We start from the raw sequence: 15316 nt of genomic DNA on the forward strand, positions 1-15316 counted from the left end.
GGTTCATTCCTATCAAATCTGCTATTTCCATGTATTAGATTTCCATTGAGTTCACGTCTCACCAAGACAACTGTTAAAATCATGGTTTACATGAAGTCCTTGATTTACAATCAGTCAATGACTGTTGGAAGTTAAGGTGGACCTCCTCTGAACCACTTGTGACGTGTTTTTGATATGATAGCTACACACACCACATACAATCAAGTGTTCACATTTTGGGAGCTTAGCAACTGATTTCCCTATAGAGTTGCTTGCAGAGTCCCATAGTCATGTGACAACCATTTGTAGCAGTTTTGGCCAGTTTCCAGTTTCTATTTCCAGTTTCTGACAACCCCTCCCTCCCCCCCAAACAACGCCCACTGGGGAAAATTGATTCCTTTAACAATTGTAGTGCCTGCTTAACAATAGTCATGACCACTAAACAGCCATTGTAAAAACTGATTTTTTTGATTCAAAAACATAATTTTGAATCTGGTCACAGGATGCCTTACCTTATGACCACAACAACTTAACAACTGTAATTCCGCAGTCAGTCATGGTCATAAATTGAAAGCTACCTTGCCTTTGCATCTCCATGGATTGGTTAGAGCTGTGGTTCTCGACTTTTTCTTCACGCTTTAAATACCTTTTGGTGGTGGCCATGGAAATAACATTTCTTTAACTTTCGTGGATCCCCTGTAATGATATCGTGCCCCCCCCCAGGGTCCGCTGACCACAGGTTGAGAACCACTGGAGGCATGAAAACAAACCAGAAATAATCCAGGAATATTGTCCTGACTACACATCAAGTGACTAGCCTGAAGTTGAAAGAATTGAGCCAACAGCAAGCTTTGGTTTTATATTCAGCTTTATAGCTCTAAAGCAAGGCAGGGTTTATGCATTGATCCTGTTTATTCAGTTGGGCTCAGCTGAAGTAAAGCAAGTTATAGCTCAGTGATGTTTATTCATCTTTATAATAAGGAACCGTTTCTTTTTTATTGTATATTCTAAAAGTTTTTTGCAGCAGGATTTTGTTGTTATGACTTGCCTGCTAGGTTCTCTTCTTCCTTGGCACAGGTTTGCAGATACAACATAATCCCAGCCCCCAAGGAGAAAGAAATATTTTTCCTTCCAAAATATTACATTTCTCTTTCATATGCAATGATTTTATTAGCCTAAAGGAGAGTCAAATCTACCGTATTTTTTGGAGTATAAGATGCTCCAGACTATAAGATGCACCTACCTTTTTTGGAGAGGAAAACAAGAAAAAAAATCTGCCTCCCAGCAATTTGCCTCCTTATAGCAAACAGCCTGTTTTCAGTTTCATTTTCAGCACAGCCTTGATTAGCACAAGAAAAAAAATCTGCCTCTGCCTCCCAGCAATTTGCCTCCTTGCAGCAAACAGCCTGTTTCAATTTCAGCTTCAGCACAGCCTGATTAGCACAAGCAGCTGATTGTCTGTTGGATCGGCCTCTCAAAGATCAGCTGTTTCAGGCTGCAGGGATTGCCATAGCCTATTGCTGCCTCCGCGCACCCCATTTTCCGGGGACCGGTGGGTGGGCGGGGCTACATTTGGTGTACAAGACGCACCCAAATTTTCACCCTCATTTATGGGGAAAAAAGTGAGTCTTATACTCTGAAAAATACGGTAGGTTGTTTTCTTTGTGTCATAGTTACTTACCATAATTTGTATTGAAAGAAAATACTCACCTATGTATTTTTATTTTAAACATTAGGTTCATTCATTAAGTGTAATGCAGTTGTGTCTGAATTGACCAATTGTGTAAGATTTAGAGAAAAGCATCAGGAATTACATTAGCTTATAAATTAAAAGAAAGCCATATGCAATGTTTTGAGAAGAAATATTTTATATCCAAGCCTAGATTACTATAAAAATCATTTTATGATTTTTTTTTTCTTGCTTGGAAATGAATTTATAAATTGGAAAGCACCAGCTCTAGAAGTAAAATTGGAGGGGAGCAGAATCCAGTGCTTAAGGGATATTTATTACTATCTGTAACTTATTTAATCATTTATATTTCTCCATAAATACATAAGTATGTTAGTATTTGAGATTGTATGCATGCAAAAATAGTTTCTTTTGGGGACATGTGCTGTCAGCTGTTATTCTGGCTTGTGTATGATTAATTCCTGAATGTAACCACACACAGAATTGAGCTGTCAATCCTGTTTTCTCCACACATGGTGCAAACAAAATGACTCTGTATGATATTAACATTTCTTGGGGAAAGGTAAGTTTTGCAGGCCCTGATGATATTTGTACAATTAAAAAAAACCAAAACTGTCAGATTGGATGTCCCACTGGTTGTCAATTACTGGCTCAAAGTTGTACCATGAACTCTGTGCCTAAGGGTGGACTTGAACCTGGATCCCCCTTTCCTAGGCTAACATCTTCACCACCTCACCAACTAAAACTAATTATGAAGGACAGTGTGGCTGGGGTGATGACTTCAAGAGAAGTTGCAACTTCAGGGAAAATATCCCACAAAATTCAGGAGCAGAAATTTAGGAAGCATTGATTCCCAGGGGTATTTGATTAACTGTTATAGAGATGTTCTGACAAAATGAAGGCCTTCCTTGGCTCCTAAGTGCTGCATTAATCCTTCTGGAACTGCAGGACGGTTATTTGTTTTAATTGCAAACGTGCTGGTTTGGGCAAAGCCGTAGAAACCACATTTTGTAGTTGTAAAAAGAAAAGAAAATGAAAGTGTTCCATGTGGGTTAGTTAGCAGCATTGAAGAAGTTTCTGCTGCTTGGTAGAGAAATCAAACCAAAGCACAGAGAAGAGTTTTCATCTCCAAGTGACAGGGTGACCCGAGGGCAGAATTAGCATGCTATACTGGGGTGGGGATGGGGAGGAGAAATGGTTTAAGGGAAAGACTTGGTTTATGCCTTTTACGGTTACTGTTTGGGGGCATTGTTTTTCTATTATCTGACACAACATGCCTTAGTTTTTTTCCTTCTGAGAAAAAGTTGTAGCCTCACATCCAGTCAGGACTTACTGTGGGCTTGGTGAAACTTCTGAATAAGCAATAAGCAAAGAGAACTTTTTACTTTTGCCTAATTGAGGTCCTTTTACAGTCTAGAGTGCCTGCTGCGACATTTTCTCCAACTAGTAGACCAAATGCAATACAGTACCAGTTGCATTTGAAGCAGACATTTTCCACCTGGGTGTGTGTGTACGTGTGTGTGTGTGTGCACATGTGTGTCAGAGATACCTTTGAACTCCCAAGCAGAGAGCTTTTCAGCCTTGCTGAAGGAACGCCCTTCCTTGCTAATGCTGGGTTGCAGGGCTCCAATGCTTACAAGCCATTGTGGAGGAGGGAAGGTTCACCAAGGGTAAGCGGAGAAGGAAGTGAGTCAATGACACGATAAGCCTGTGGTCCACGTGCAAGGAAGTAGAGATGGCTTGGCCCTGGGAAGTAGACATTGTAGAAGGTTTCCTGCACTGGCTTTATTCTCCTTTTGCTTCAGGTGCATGCTTTGGCTGCCAAAATTTTGAGAACTGCTAAGAGCGGTTGAAGGAGAAATAAATTTTCATTCTTAGGAGTTGGTGTGAAAGTGAAATGACATATGTATGTATGTATGTATGTATGTATGTATGTATGTATGTATGTATGTATTTCTCTTTAGCCAGGTTCTTCCTATGTAAACTAAGGTTTTTATGCAGCCCTGGTTCAGTGAAATCACAATCCACTAGTTTCTAGGCTTTTTTTTCTGGCAGCCAGCAAACACTCTGCTGCCCATTGGGAGACTAAGGAGACTAAGATAGATCTATTTCGGACTTTATTATCTGAGTCAGGAAAGGCCCCAAAAACATAAATATTTTATGGATCACTTCATCCGAAAGGTTTTGATGACTATTTGGGATTGAATAAGAAATAAATATTACCTGATGACTCCGATTTGGCTTTCCCCTCTAGAGGCAATGATACACCCGACCCTTTATAACAGAAATAAACCATTAATTTACCAAGTTCTGTTGGATCCTTTAGGCAAAGTAAAACCTCAAAATACGCTGGTGGAATTAGGCTATGAGTTAGATTGGTGGACATACAATCAGATCCAATCCAGGACAGCTCAGGACAAAAACAAGGGAGGAATCTATAATTCCCTACAAGAACTTGATAAGATCTTGGGGAAGGATGAGAAGGTATTATCCAAACTGTATCAATTCCTCTTAATGGATTGGATTGGAGAGGAGAGGTTATCAAGGACTTAATGATTGCCTGGGGGAGAAATTTGGGATATTAGATTGAAAAATGGGAAGAAATTTGGGGGAAAACCCTAAAACTAACAATGTCGGTTTCCTATAAGGAAAATACATATAAAATGCTGTATAGATGGCACCTCCCTCCGGCTAGATTATTGAAGATGTTCCCGGGAACCTCCCCGGTTTGTTGGAAATGTAACGCCGCTATGGGAACTTATTTTCATATCTGGTGGACCTGTCCCCGAGTAAGAGAATATTGGACCAGAATTCAAAAATGGATTTTAGAAATCATAGGATATAGGATAAAATTGAACCCAGAAAGGCATGAAACCAGAGAACTTAAACAAATCTAATTGGTATCTCGCTCTCCACATCATCATTGCAGCCAGGATCTCGTTTGCGCAAGAATGGAAATCCAAAATATCCCATCGGAGGCTATGTTAACCGCAAAGATCATGGACTGCAGAGGCAGACAAGCTTACCGGACTTTTGCGAGATAGACAAGAATCGGGGCTATATATGAGTTGGGACCGGTGGTATGCTTGGCTGCAAAAAAGAAATCTTAAGAAGAATGTAAAATAATAATCTTAATGTGACTGGGGGTAAATATCTATAGGAATATTGCATGGCAGCTGAGAATTCTTTCTTCTGGATAATCTTTTCTTTTTTTGATGATTTGGTTTAATGGAGGTTTGTACTATTTCTAGGCGAAAATTGATGCTTTAAAACTCTATATGTATTATATCATTCTCTGCAATTCTATCCATATTGCTATATTTTTTTTCTGTAATTTTTAATAATTTTCAATAAAAAATTTTTTTAAAAAAGAAACTCTGGTTGCACTAGTGGAAGGTGCTCGTATGAGTAAAGCTTTGTGCCTGAGAGTCTTTGCGCGCAAGTGCAAGCGCCTACCACTCGTACAAATGTAGATGTGCACACCCATGTGCGTCTGCCATTCACATGTCCCCACCCCATGCTGGGCCTTGCTGCCAAGCTGGAAAGATTGGGGACCACTCATATAGATAAATCTATCAGATGCCTGTTTGAATGCGGAATCTACTATGCAAGCCCAATATTCTATATAGACAACAGCATATACTTTTATATCATGCATTGTACAAGTATTCCTCAACTTATGACCACAATTGATCCCAAAATTTATGTTGCAAAATGAGACATTATTAAGTAAATCTTGCTCCATTTTATGATTTCTCTTGCTACAGTTGTTAAGTGAATCACTGCAGTTGTTAAGTTAGTAAAACAATTTTTAAGTGAATCTGGCTTCCTCATATATTTTGCTTGTCAGTAGGTCACAAAAGGGGAATCCCATGAACCCGGGACACAGCAACTGTCATAGCTATGAGTCAGTTGCCAAACATCTGAATTTTGATCACATGACCATGGGGATGCTGCAACAGTTGTAAGTGTGAAAAATGGTCATAAGTCACTTTTTTCAGTACCGTTGTAACTTTGAACAGTCACTAAACGAATTGTTCTATGTCGAGGACTACTTGTAGTAGTATTCTTTCAGTTGTATTCTCTAATAACATTTTCTTCATCTCTAATTCTTCCAGATGTATTAGACTATTTATTTTAGAAACATTGAGTTACATGTTTACCTATGCTGGAGGTAAACTGAGTCAGCACTGCGGTCCAAGATGATCCCAAAGATTATGTTAAAGTAGGCTTTTCAAATTCCTTCTGTTTCTCTTCAAACAATTCATCCATTCTTTCTTTTGTTGTGGTTATTTGACTTTGTAAAGGGAAAACTTGTAGACAGCCTTCGTTTGTATAGAAGTTGAGAGACAGTTGCATTACAATCAGTTCCCTTGTGTGGTCTTGTGCACAGTTGAAAAGAGGCCCGATCCAAGTTGTCTTATCAAGTCATTCCTATTACGGTTGGTATTACGTTTAATTAACCTTAATATATGTGTGCAGCATTTAGCTAAGTGTTGGTGATTATCTGGGAGTGGCAACAATTTAGAAGGAGGAAAGAACCCATTGGCACTCTTTACATTATGAAGTTGGGAAAAATGAAGTGGACTTCCCCTTATGCCTTCAGCTCAATAGTTGAGTTGAAGTTCAACTTATCCAGTATTGATCTTTCCTGCTTTTTACACATGGGGCCCTCTATGAAGGTGTCTGGACTGGGAGCTTCATTGATAGCTGTATTACTCTTGCTTTTTTTGTTGTCATTGATTGTAATCTCTAAATTTGAAAAGTATTATGCCTCTGAGAAAAATGAAAACTGCTTACACTGGAAAGAGACTAGAGAATATGTATAGCTATTGAAGGGGTGTCAAACCCGATCATATTGCGGGCCGTATTGTGATGTATCGGGATGTTTTTGGTCCTTGCAGAGCCGGGGTGGGCGTGGCCTGCATGGCCTGCATCCGACCCACGGGCCGCCATTTTGACAGGCCTGCTTTATTGTATTGATCATTCTCAGAACAGAAGTTCCAGAAAGCAGGATCTCAGCTACTTTCTTTTCACACTGGTTTTCCTAGTATATAATATATGACATTGTGAATCTGTCTTAATGAATACTTGGCCTTCTTTCAGGAGCAGCTCAAAATGTATCATTTAAGTTGTCTTTTAGCATTGTGAATCATACAACATATTAAAAAGTTATGAAGAATCTTAACATTTGGGTGTGTAGAACTAATACTGTAATCAGCTAGGGCTTTGTAAGAGGAAACTTGGAATAGTGTATTAGTATACTACATTACTGTATATGTCTATCTCCCATTGAATTTTGGGCCTTGAAGACTTGAATAGGGTGGTGAAGCTTCTTCTGTGTAGTATGCATACATTTCAATTGTTGCCCAGTTTTGCCACCTTTTCTCCCTCTTTTTATTATTTTTTTATTATGCAGTGTTAATTTTCTGTATTTTACTTTGTGAACTGCTTCAGGGGCACTGGGAAACAGACAAACAAACAAATCTTTTAAGTGATTGAATTTGACTATGGGTTGTTTCCTTCCATATGCTAAGCCTGTCTATGGATTTAAGATGCCTAGTTTTGTTTCTTTTCTGCTAAAAAGGATCTAAGGAAAAATACTATCTGTTATCTGTGATTTGTCGCCGAACTCTGCAATCCTAAGGATTCTAAAGTTGTAGAAATGAATCTGGGAATTGCATGAAGCTAAAACAGCTTATGCCTTAGTGTAGTAAACAAATCCATTTTTAACCTCCTTGAAGGCAGTACAGGTGGTCCTCATTTAGCAACTGCCTTGTTACAGTGACTGTTTGCAGTTACAGAAAAAGTAACGCTTCAACTAGTCCTGGCATATATGGCATCTGCAGGTTTGTAAAGCAAAGAAAATCTGAAGTAAAACCTTAAAGACAGTCACGATTTTACTTGGGGACATCTACAGTTTAGTTTAGTTTAGTTTAGTTTAGTTTAGTTTAGTTTAGTTTAGTTTAGTTTAGTTTAGTTTAGTTTAGTTTAGTTTGTTGTCATTGCACATGGTACAACGAAATTAAATGCCATCGTCAGTGTACATTATAACTATAAAAATAAAAACACAAACATACATCCTTTACATTCCATATAATTGAAATTGAAAACCCGATATTGCACTATACTGTAGAATTCAATATGGTTATTGCCCTGGGATAGAAACTGTTTTTCAGCCTATTTGTCCTTGTTTTTATTACCCTGTACCGTCTGCCAGATGGTAATAGTTCAAAAAAAGGGTGCCCAGGATGAGATGGATCTTTAAGAATGCTTTGAAGTTTCTTAAGGCAGTGGGAGTTATAAAGCTCTTCCAAAGAGGGGAGAGGGCAACCAATGATCCTCTGGGCAATGACGTTGACCCTCTGGAGTGCTGTCCTATCTGCCATTGTGCAATTGACAAACCATACACAGATGTAGTAAGTTAAAATACTCTCTATGGTACAGCGATAGAAAGCCACCAGCAATTTTTCATTCAGTTGTTGTTTCCTGAGAAATCTCGGGTAGTATAATCTCTGCTGGGCCCTTTTGACCAGTGCTGCAATGTGAGTGCCCCAGGTCAGGGCCTCTTTTATGATAACACCCAGAAACTTAAAACTGGCCACTTGCTGCACTCGGTCCCCATTGATAAGTAAGGGCTTAATGACCAAGTTGAGTTGCTAAACCAAGACTACCTGTATTTTGGTCTGCTTTAAATAGAGGGATCCAGAAAATGTAAGGATTTTGGATATACCGGTAGTCCTTGACTTATGACTGCAATGGCGCCTAAAATTTATGTTGCTAAGTGAGACATTTGGTAAGTGAGTTTTGCCCCATTTTATGACTTTCCTTGCCACAGTTGTTAAGTGAATCATTGCAGTTGTTAAGTGAGTAACATGGTTGCTAAGTGAATCTGGCTTCCCCATTGACTTTGCTTTGTCAGAAAGTTGCAAAAGGGGATCACGTGATCCCGGGGCGTTGCAACCATCATAAACATGAGTCAGTTGCCATCAAGCATCTGAATTTTGATTTCATGATCATGAGGATGCTGCAACAGTCGTGAGTGTAAAAAACAGTCATGTCACTTTTTTCAGTGCTGTTGTAACTTTGAACAGTCACTAAACGAACTGTTGTAAGTCAAGGACTACCTGAACCTTACTCTTAAAGCAGTTGCCTAAATTAAGAAAGTTAAATACATCAGATCTCTCTTGCTATTTTGGCTATTAATAGTGCTTTTTCTGTTTCAGGGAGTGAAACCGTTGGACCTTGGCATCCTTTTAAGATACAAATTGGGACCCACCACCCCTTCCAACTCTGCATGGATTAGCAAGAGGAGAGCCCTCTGTTGGCTTCATACGTTCTACCTTCCGTTCTGCTCTTGAGTTTGCAATGGGTTGGTTGCTGATCTGACTTTAAGAGGCGCCAAATCATGAGTCTTCAGGCTCAGCCAAAGTCTTCAAATAAAAGAGCTGGAAAGCGGGTTGCATTTTTTAGTGAGCAAGATGCTCTCCTGAAAGAAGCTCACCAGCAGCAGCAACAGCAGCAGCTAAAAGAAGGACAGTATTATGGCCATGGAGGGAATGTGCCTCCCACCCAGTCCATGGAGCTGACCAAGGCTGGGGTTTTCAGCAGCGTTCCCAGCAATGCTGCATTGCTGAATTCAATGTATCAGGACAGAGGGGAGGTGAGGATGACACCCCAGCAATTGGCTGCTGTCAAGTGGCAGAATTCCCTAATGGGAAACCGGCTACCTGAGCGAAGTGAGGCAAATTGGCAGCCTCAGCCCGGAGGGTGGAACCATGGCATAGTTTATGGTGGCAACCAGAAAGGAGGACATCCTAATGCCAGCATCACAGATTATTATGGCCACCCAGATGCCCTGAAAAGAAACAGGGAGAAAGGGGGAGTGGTATCACAGCTGAACTTGTATGGAGATGCTGTCCAGCAGATGTTGTCCCAAAAGGCCCAGTTGGAACAGCAAGCATTGGCCAGGCAGCAAGCCCAGATGACCTCTTTTCAGCAAATGCAGCAGCAGCAACAGCAGCAGCAGCAGCAACAAAATCAAAGCCTCTCTTTGCAACCTTTTCAGCTGGCTTTTGGTCAGCAGGGCCAGAAGCAGGGTCTTCCTGAGTTATTGCATGTTCTTCAACAGGCTCCCACATCTTCCAGCCCAGCTTTTACTGCCCAGCAGAAACAGCAAGCTCTTCCACAGTTGCAGCTGTTTGAAAACTATTATTCCCAACAGCAGCAGCACCATCACCACCACCAACAACAGCAGACAGGAGTGCAGACTTTTGGCCTTCAGCAATCGGCTTCTGTGCCACAGTCACATCTGGGAGCATCCCCTCAGTCTGTTCAGCATCATATGGTTTCCCATCAGTTCCACCCAGTTTCTGAGAGGAATCAGGAGTTGCTGAAGGCTCTGACAGAGCAGAACCCCCAGGCGGTTCTACCACAGGCACAAATCAATCTCCCAAGGAGATCACGCAGGCTCTCCAAGGAAGGTGTCCCACCAGTACCTTCTGGAGAAGGAACACTGGTCTCCAAGACAGTTGAGGATTACCCTGGGAACATTGTGCCAACCCACCCCTGGCCATCACAGCAACATCCGGAAGTCCAGTTCCAACCTCAGTCTGAAATGTTCAGTCACAAAGAAAGTTATTCGCAACTAGGTAGGGCAGAACTAGAGCGTAGGGATATGCCATCGGGGAGTCAACCGAGCCAGCCTGACATGGAGATGATGGGCATGTATGAGAATGCCCAAGAAGCAGGAAAACAGGTGGCTGCCGCTGATGGCATTGGTCCGAGAACAAATGACTTTGGTGCAGTTAGAGGAGGAGTCATCCAGAGTACCCGGAGGAGACGGCGTATTTCTCAAGAGGCCAACCTCTTAACTCTGGCTCAGAAAGCTGTTGAGTTGGCTTCTCTTCAGAATATCAGGGTAAGTGATATCTCTTGACTTGTTCTGTGACTGTTACTCTTCTTCATTTCCTAAACAGTTGGAAGTAGCTGGCAGCCACTTTATTTGTTTTCTTCAGAGATGTGTCTTTACAAACTTTTATCTCATTTTCAGAGTTTTGTTTTTTGTTTTCCTCACATACCATATTTCTGCCAATTGAAGGAGAAGAGAAAATTCATGCATGTACTCAAATCAACAATAATAGTGTATCCCAGTGGTTTTCATACTTGGCATCATTAAGATGTGTGGACTTTTCAACTCTCAGAATTCTGGGAGTTGAAGGCCACACATCTTAAAGGTGCCAAGTTTGAAAACACCGGTCTATCCCTTTCTGCGGAATAGAAATGGACAGTCAAATCAAGAATTGCTGCCTGAGAGAAGCATTTTTCTGTTCTCTTTCTCAAATCAGCTACACCATTTATATTTATAAATGGAAGGAAAGCACATTTGGAAAGTAGAAATGAAAACTACAATCCAGCTAATGGATTTAGACTGAGCACTTATCAGTCAGATGGCAGCAAATTGACTTCAGCTTTGATAATCAGTGGTCCATAATATCCGCCATGCTAAGAATCTTTGCATATTAGTCCACAGATGAATAAGGGACTTAGAGGCCCAGAATCATTAAGAAAGGGCCACTTAAGAAGTCCAGTTGCCTGCTTGTTCCCAACAATAAGTTGACCAACAATAGAAAGCAAGACACTTCTAAAGATCATTGGTTCTACCACTGAACTTTTTAATCATAAGGACTTTTCTTAATACTCAGATAGAATCTACTTTCCTATAACTAAGGCTCTTTCACTGTCCTCCAAATTCCTTTTGAATAACTCCTGCAAAAATAGCTATCTCCAAAATCCTGCAGTTCTTTTCAAATAAGAGATTGATATGATGGTTACACAAATCATATAAGTTCTAGTGCCTAAATAACATATAAGAACAAACTAAAGTCTTTCTTCTCACCCCTCTCTAAACCTGCATTGATTCTGCTGAAGTCTAGCATCACTTTTGCCCCTGTATCTTTTGAACTTTACCTCTTTTTTTAAAATATAGTACACTACCTACCTACAATAGCACTTACAGTAGTACAATACCTATCTACACAGCCACCTACAATAGTGCCATATTTGGAAATAACTTTATTGCCAGATATGGCCTTGTTGTAGGTGGCTTTGTTACTGCATTTTCTGTTTGCCATGGGGCAAAATATTTGTGTTTTTCATCTAAAAATGGAAAAATAATTTGATTTAACCAGTGCACTCAATTAACCAGTGTACAGTGTATTTTTTTTTAAAAAAGAATAACTTGACTTTTTCTATATCTTTAATATCCAGAAAGCAAAGAAAGAGGAGAGAGAAAAAAATCTTAGGAAATGCATATAAACTCCTATATTAATTGAAGAAAGGTTTTTTGATGGATGGATGGATGGGTGGGTAGATTGATTGATTGATTGATGGGAATAGGAATAAGACTAGAATAGAGAATAGAACAGAACATAACAGAACAGAATAGAATAGAATACCCCTTTGTATAAATATTAGCATGTAAATAAGTTTTCTTAGCAGTAGAAATAATGGGAAATTAGGCATGTTCTCCAAATTTTTAACTAATCCTCCACAGTTGTGACTTCCATTAAGTAAGAAGTAACTTGCCATTATACAATCGACAATCTCCCAACCTTGTGGTCTTAAAGGTTTATGATAATAAAAACACATAACACCTATTTATATCCTTCCCTATGAGAGCCAGTTTGGCATAGTGTGGTTAAGTACCAGGCTAGAAACAGGGGACAGTAAGTTCTAATTCCACCTTAGGCACAAAGCCAATTGGATGAGCTTGGGACAGTCACTGTTTCTCCATCCTAGGAACTATGCAGTGGCAAACTATTTCTGAAAAATCTTGCCAAGAAAACTGCAGAGACTAGTGCAGGCTTAGTCAAAGCCCCCTCCCCCCAAAAAATCTCTCTTATACTTTGAAATCTTGGGCTCTCTGTTTAGTTGTAGCCAGAGTACTACCATAATGGCATTCCCTATTCCTATCTCATTTCTTTTGTGTATTTTAAACAAATTGCTTGATGAAACATTGAAACATTATACAATCTTTTGCCATATTGAGGTGGTCACAAAACTTATTTAAAAAAAAAAAAACTTTCTTTCTGACTTTTTCTTTGTTTTTTCTAGTGTCTACCTTGCTCCCATATCCCATCATTTTTAATTTGTTCAGTTGCCTAAAAAACTGCTTAAAATTAAAAGCAATTAAAAATTGGGGAACAAGCACCAGTTTGGAGAAAATGTTTAGTTGAGATTTCTCAGGAATACGAGCTAACATATTTTTCATTTTAGTTGAAATTCGAAAGGTTTTTAAATCTCCTTTTTTGCACACTCATTTTTTAAAGTTTAAATAGTTTTGCTATGGATAGTGAACTGCCAAAACAGAGTACCACATGCCAATATTACACTGATTTCAGAAGTAAGACCCCTTTTCTTTAAAAATACATTAGTAACTTGAATGGTTTCACTACTTTGGTTTAAACAGCAGGTCTATGGAATCATAATAATTGAATTTCTCTTGCCTACTGCTCAAAGATTTGTTATGCATTTTCTTTAATAGAACACAAACTTTCAGATAGTTGCCATATTTATGGTTATGTTTCATCTTGTATCTAGCATGATCTCCAAGCACATAGGATGATATATGCCTAATAAACAAAGAAAAAAGCAAAAACTCAGGCTGTGTATAATATATAAGTTATCTGTGATGCTCCTTTTGGGGTTGATTGCTTATACTGTACTAGTCATTCCCCAAAAATCTTGGCCATGCTAGTAGGAAATTATGAGAGTCTTATTTCAGAAATACTGCAATACAGCAAATTGGGAAGGATGTCATAGACAAGTGTAGAAGATTTCATTTGATGTTTGGATGTAATAAAAGGAATACCTGGGTATTCCATTGTATGTAACACTGGTGCATTACATAATAGTATATCCTACTCTTTGGTCTGCATTGCATTGCATATAAATAATTCCAATATAGTGTTCCAAATGTTTCTACACGTTCACCCACTTATGCATAAAATGATATGATTTTTGTTTCCATGGTGAAATTATTTCTTTCCTAGAAGAGTAATTTCAAAGTAATAGCTCTCCTGCACACCAGCATTGGCCAGATTCACTCAACAAATGTTGTTGGAAGTTTCTGGCCATCTCCTTTTGTTGGGCAAATAAAAGGATAAAGTGCTGCATAAGCTTGAGGCTTGCAGTTGCTTGGGTGCATACTTGTAAAATGGATTACTTTGCTTAACAAATTAAGCCCAGCTTTAAGATAATTTCAAACTAAATGCTGAAGAAGAAAGCATTTTATTTTAGGCAAGTTGGGTGGAAGGGTGCAAAATTTTGGAAGCTGCATTGAAAGTTATTTGTAATGTAGTTAGAGCCAGATCAAACCATGGGTCATCCTGATATTAGATGTCTTTCATTACACACAAAGGGGTGCTTATGCATTAATTTCATATGAAAAGTATTAGATATTACCTATTATGTCCTACTGACATTTGCCTGTGCCACTCTTCACTAAAACGATACAATCTAAAAGAATATTCCCAGAATACTCAAAGAGTCTGATAAAGATATCTGGAGAACATCTAGGAAAGGAGAGTCTAAATGCACACCCAAGCTTTTATGCCTTCCAGAGTGCCATCTACTGCCAGCAGCCCTATGAGAAATATTCCACAAGGGGAAAATAGGAATGGAGATCATTTTGGAAAGTCCACCCAGGTTTCCCCTCTTCATGAAAAAGCTGTCTTTCACCAATGAACTTTAAGATATAGTCAGTTGGTGCCATCGCTGACTATTGGGGGCGAGTCATTGGCCCCCACAGAGGGAGCTCGCAACTTGGGCGTCCTCCTGGATACACGGCTGTCTTTAGAAGAGCATATGATGGCTGTGGCCAGGGGGCTTTTTATCAGGTTCGCTGATCCGCCAGTTGCATCCCTTTCTGGATCGGGATGCCTTACGCATGGTCACTCATGCTCTCGTCACGTCCCAGAGCACCCGGAGGCTCCAACTGGTCCAGAATGCGGCCAAGTGGGTGGTTATGGGGACGAATCGGCGCTCCCATGTAACACCTCTCATGCGCAAGCTGCACTGGCTCCCAGTGGTCTTCCGGGTGCGCTTCAAGGTATTGGTTACCACCTTTAGAGCACTCCATGGCTTAGGACCCGGGTATTTACGAGATCGCCTTCTGCCTCCGATAGCCTCCCACCGACCAGTACGCTCCCACAGAGAGGGGCTTCTCAGGGTGCCGTCTGTCAAACAATGCCGACTGGTGGCCCCCAGGGGGAGAGCCTTCTCTGTGGGGGCACCTATCCTCTGGAATGAGCTGCCCCCAGAGATAACGGCGGATCCTGGATCTACGCACCTTTCGCCGTGCCCTAAAGACATATCTATTCCAACAAGCCGGGCTGGCCTAACTCTTTTAAATTGTTTTAATTTTTAAACTGCTTAATTATGGGTTTTAATACAGGGGTGCTTTTAATTGTGGGCCAAATTAATTTAATCGGATTTTAATACTGTTTTTAAATTTTGTGTTTCTTGTGTTTTATCTGTTGGCTGTTCACCATCCCGAGTCCTTCGGGAGAAGGGCGGTATATAAATATAAACAATCAATCAATCAATCAATCAATAATAAATAAATAAATAAAAATAAGAGAATGG

At 40.0% G+C, this 15316-nt stretch overlaps 1 protein-coding gene across 1 annotated transcript in view; it reads left to right on the top strand.

The window, feature by feature from the left end:
* Positions 1 to 15316, top strand: part of MIDEAS (mitotic deacetylase associated SANT domain protein) — a 58350-nt gene that overhangs the window by 15544 nt on the left and 27490 nt on the right. Inside the window, exon 2 of the mRNA XM_034417734.3 lies at positions 8896 to 10589. Coding sequence (XP_034273625.2) covers positions 9078 to 10589 — 1512 coding nt within the window. The 5' untranslated portion in view covers positions 8896 to 9077. The remainder of the gene's footprint in view (positions 1 to 8895; positions 10590 to 15316) is intronic.

Source organism: Pantherophis guttatus, chromosome 1 (assembly GCF_059756535.1).
Source record: "Pantherophis guttatus breed Tessera chromosome 1, ASM5975653v1, whole genome shotgun sequence".
NCBI classification, from domain to species: Eukaryota; Metazoa; Chordata; class Lepidosauria; order Squamata; family Colubridae; genus Pantherophis; species Pantherophis guttatus.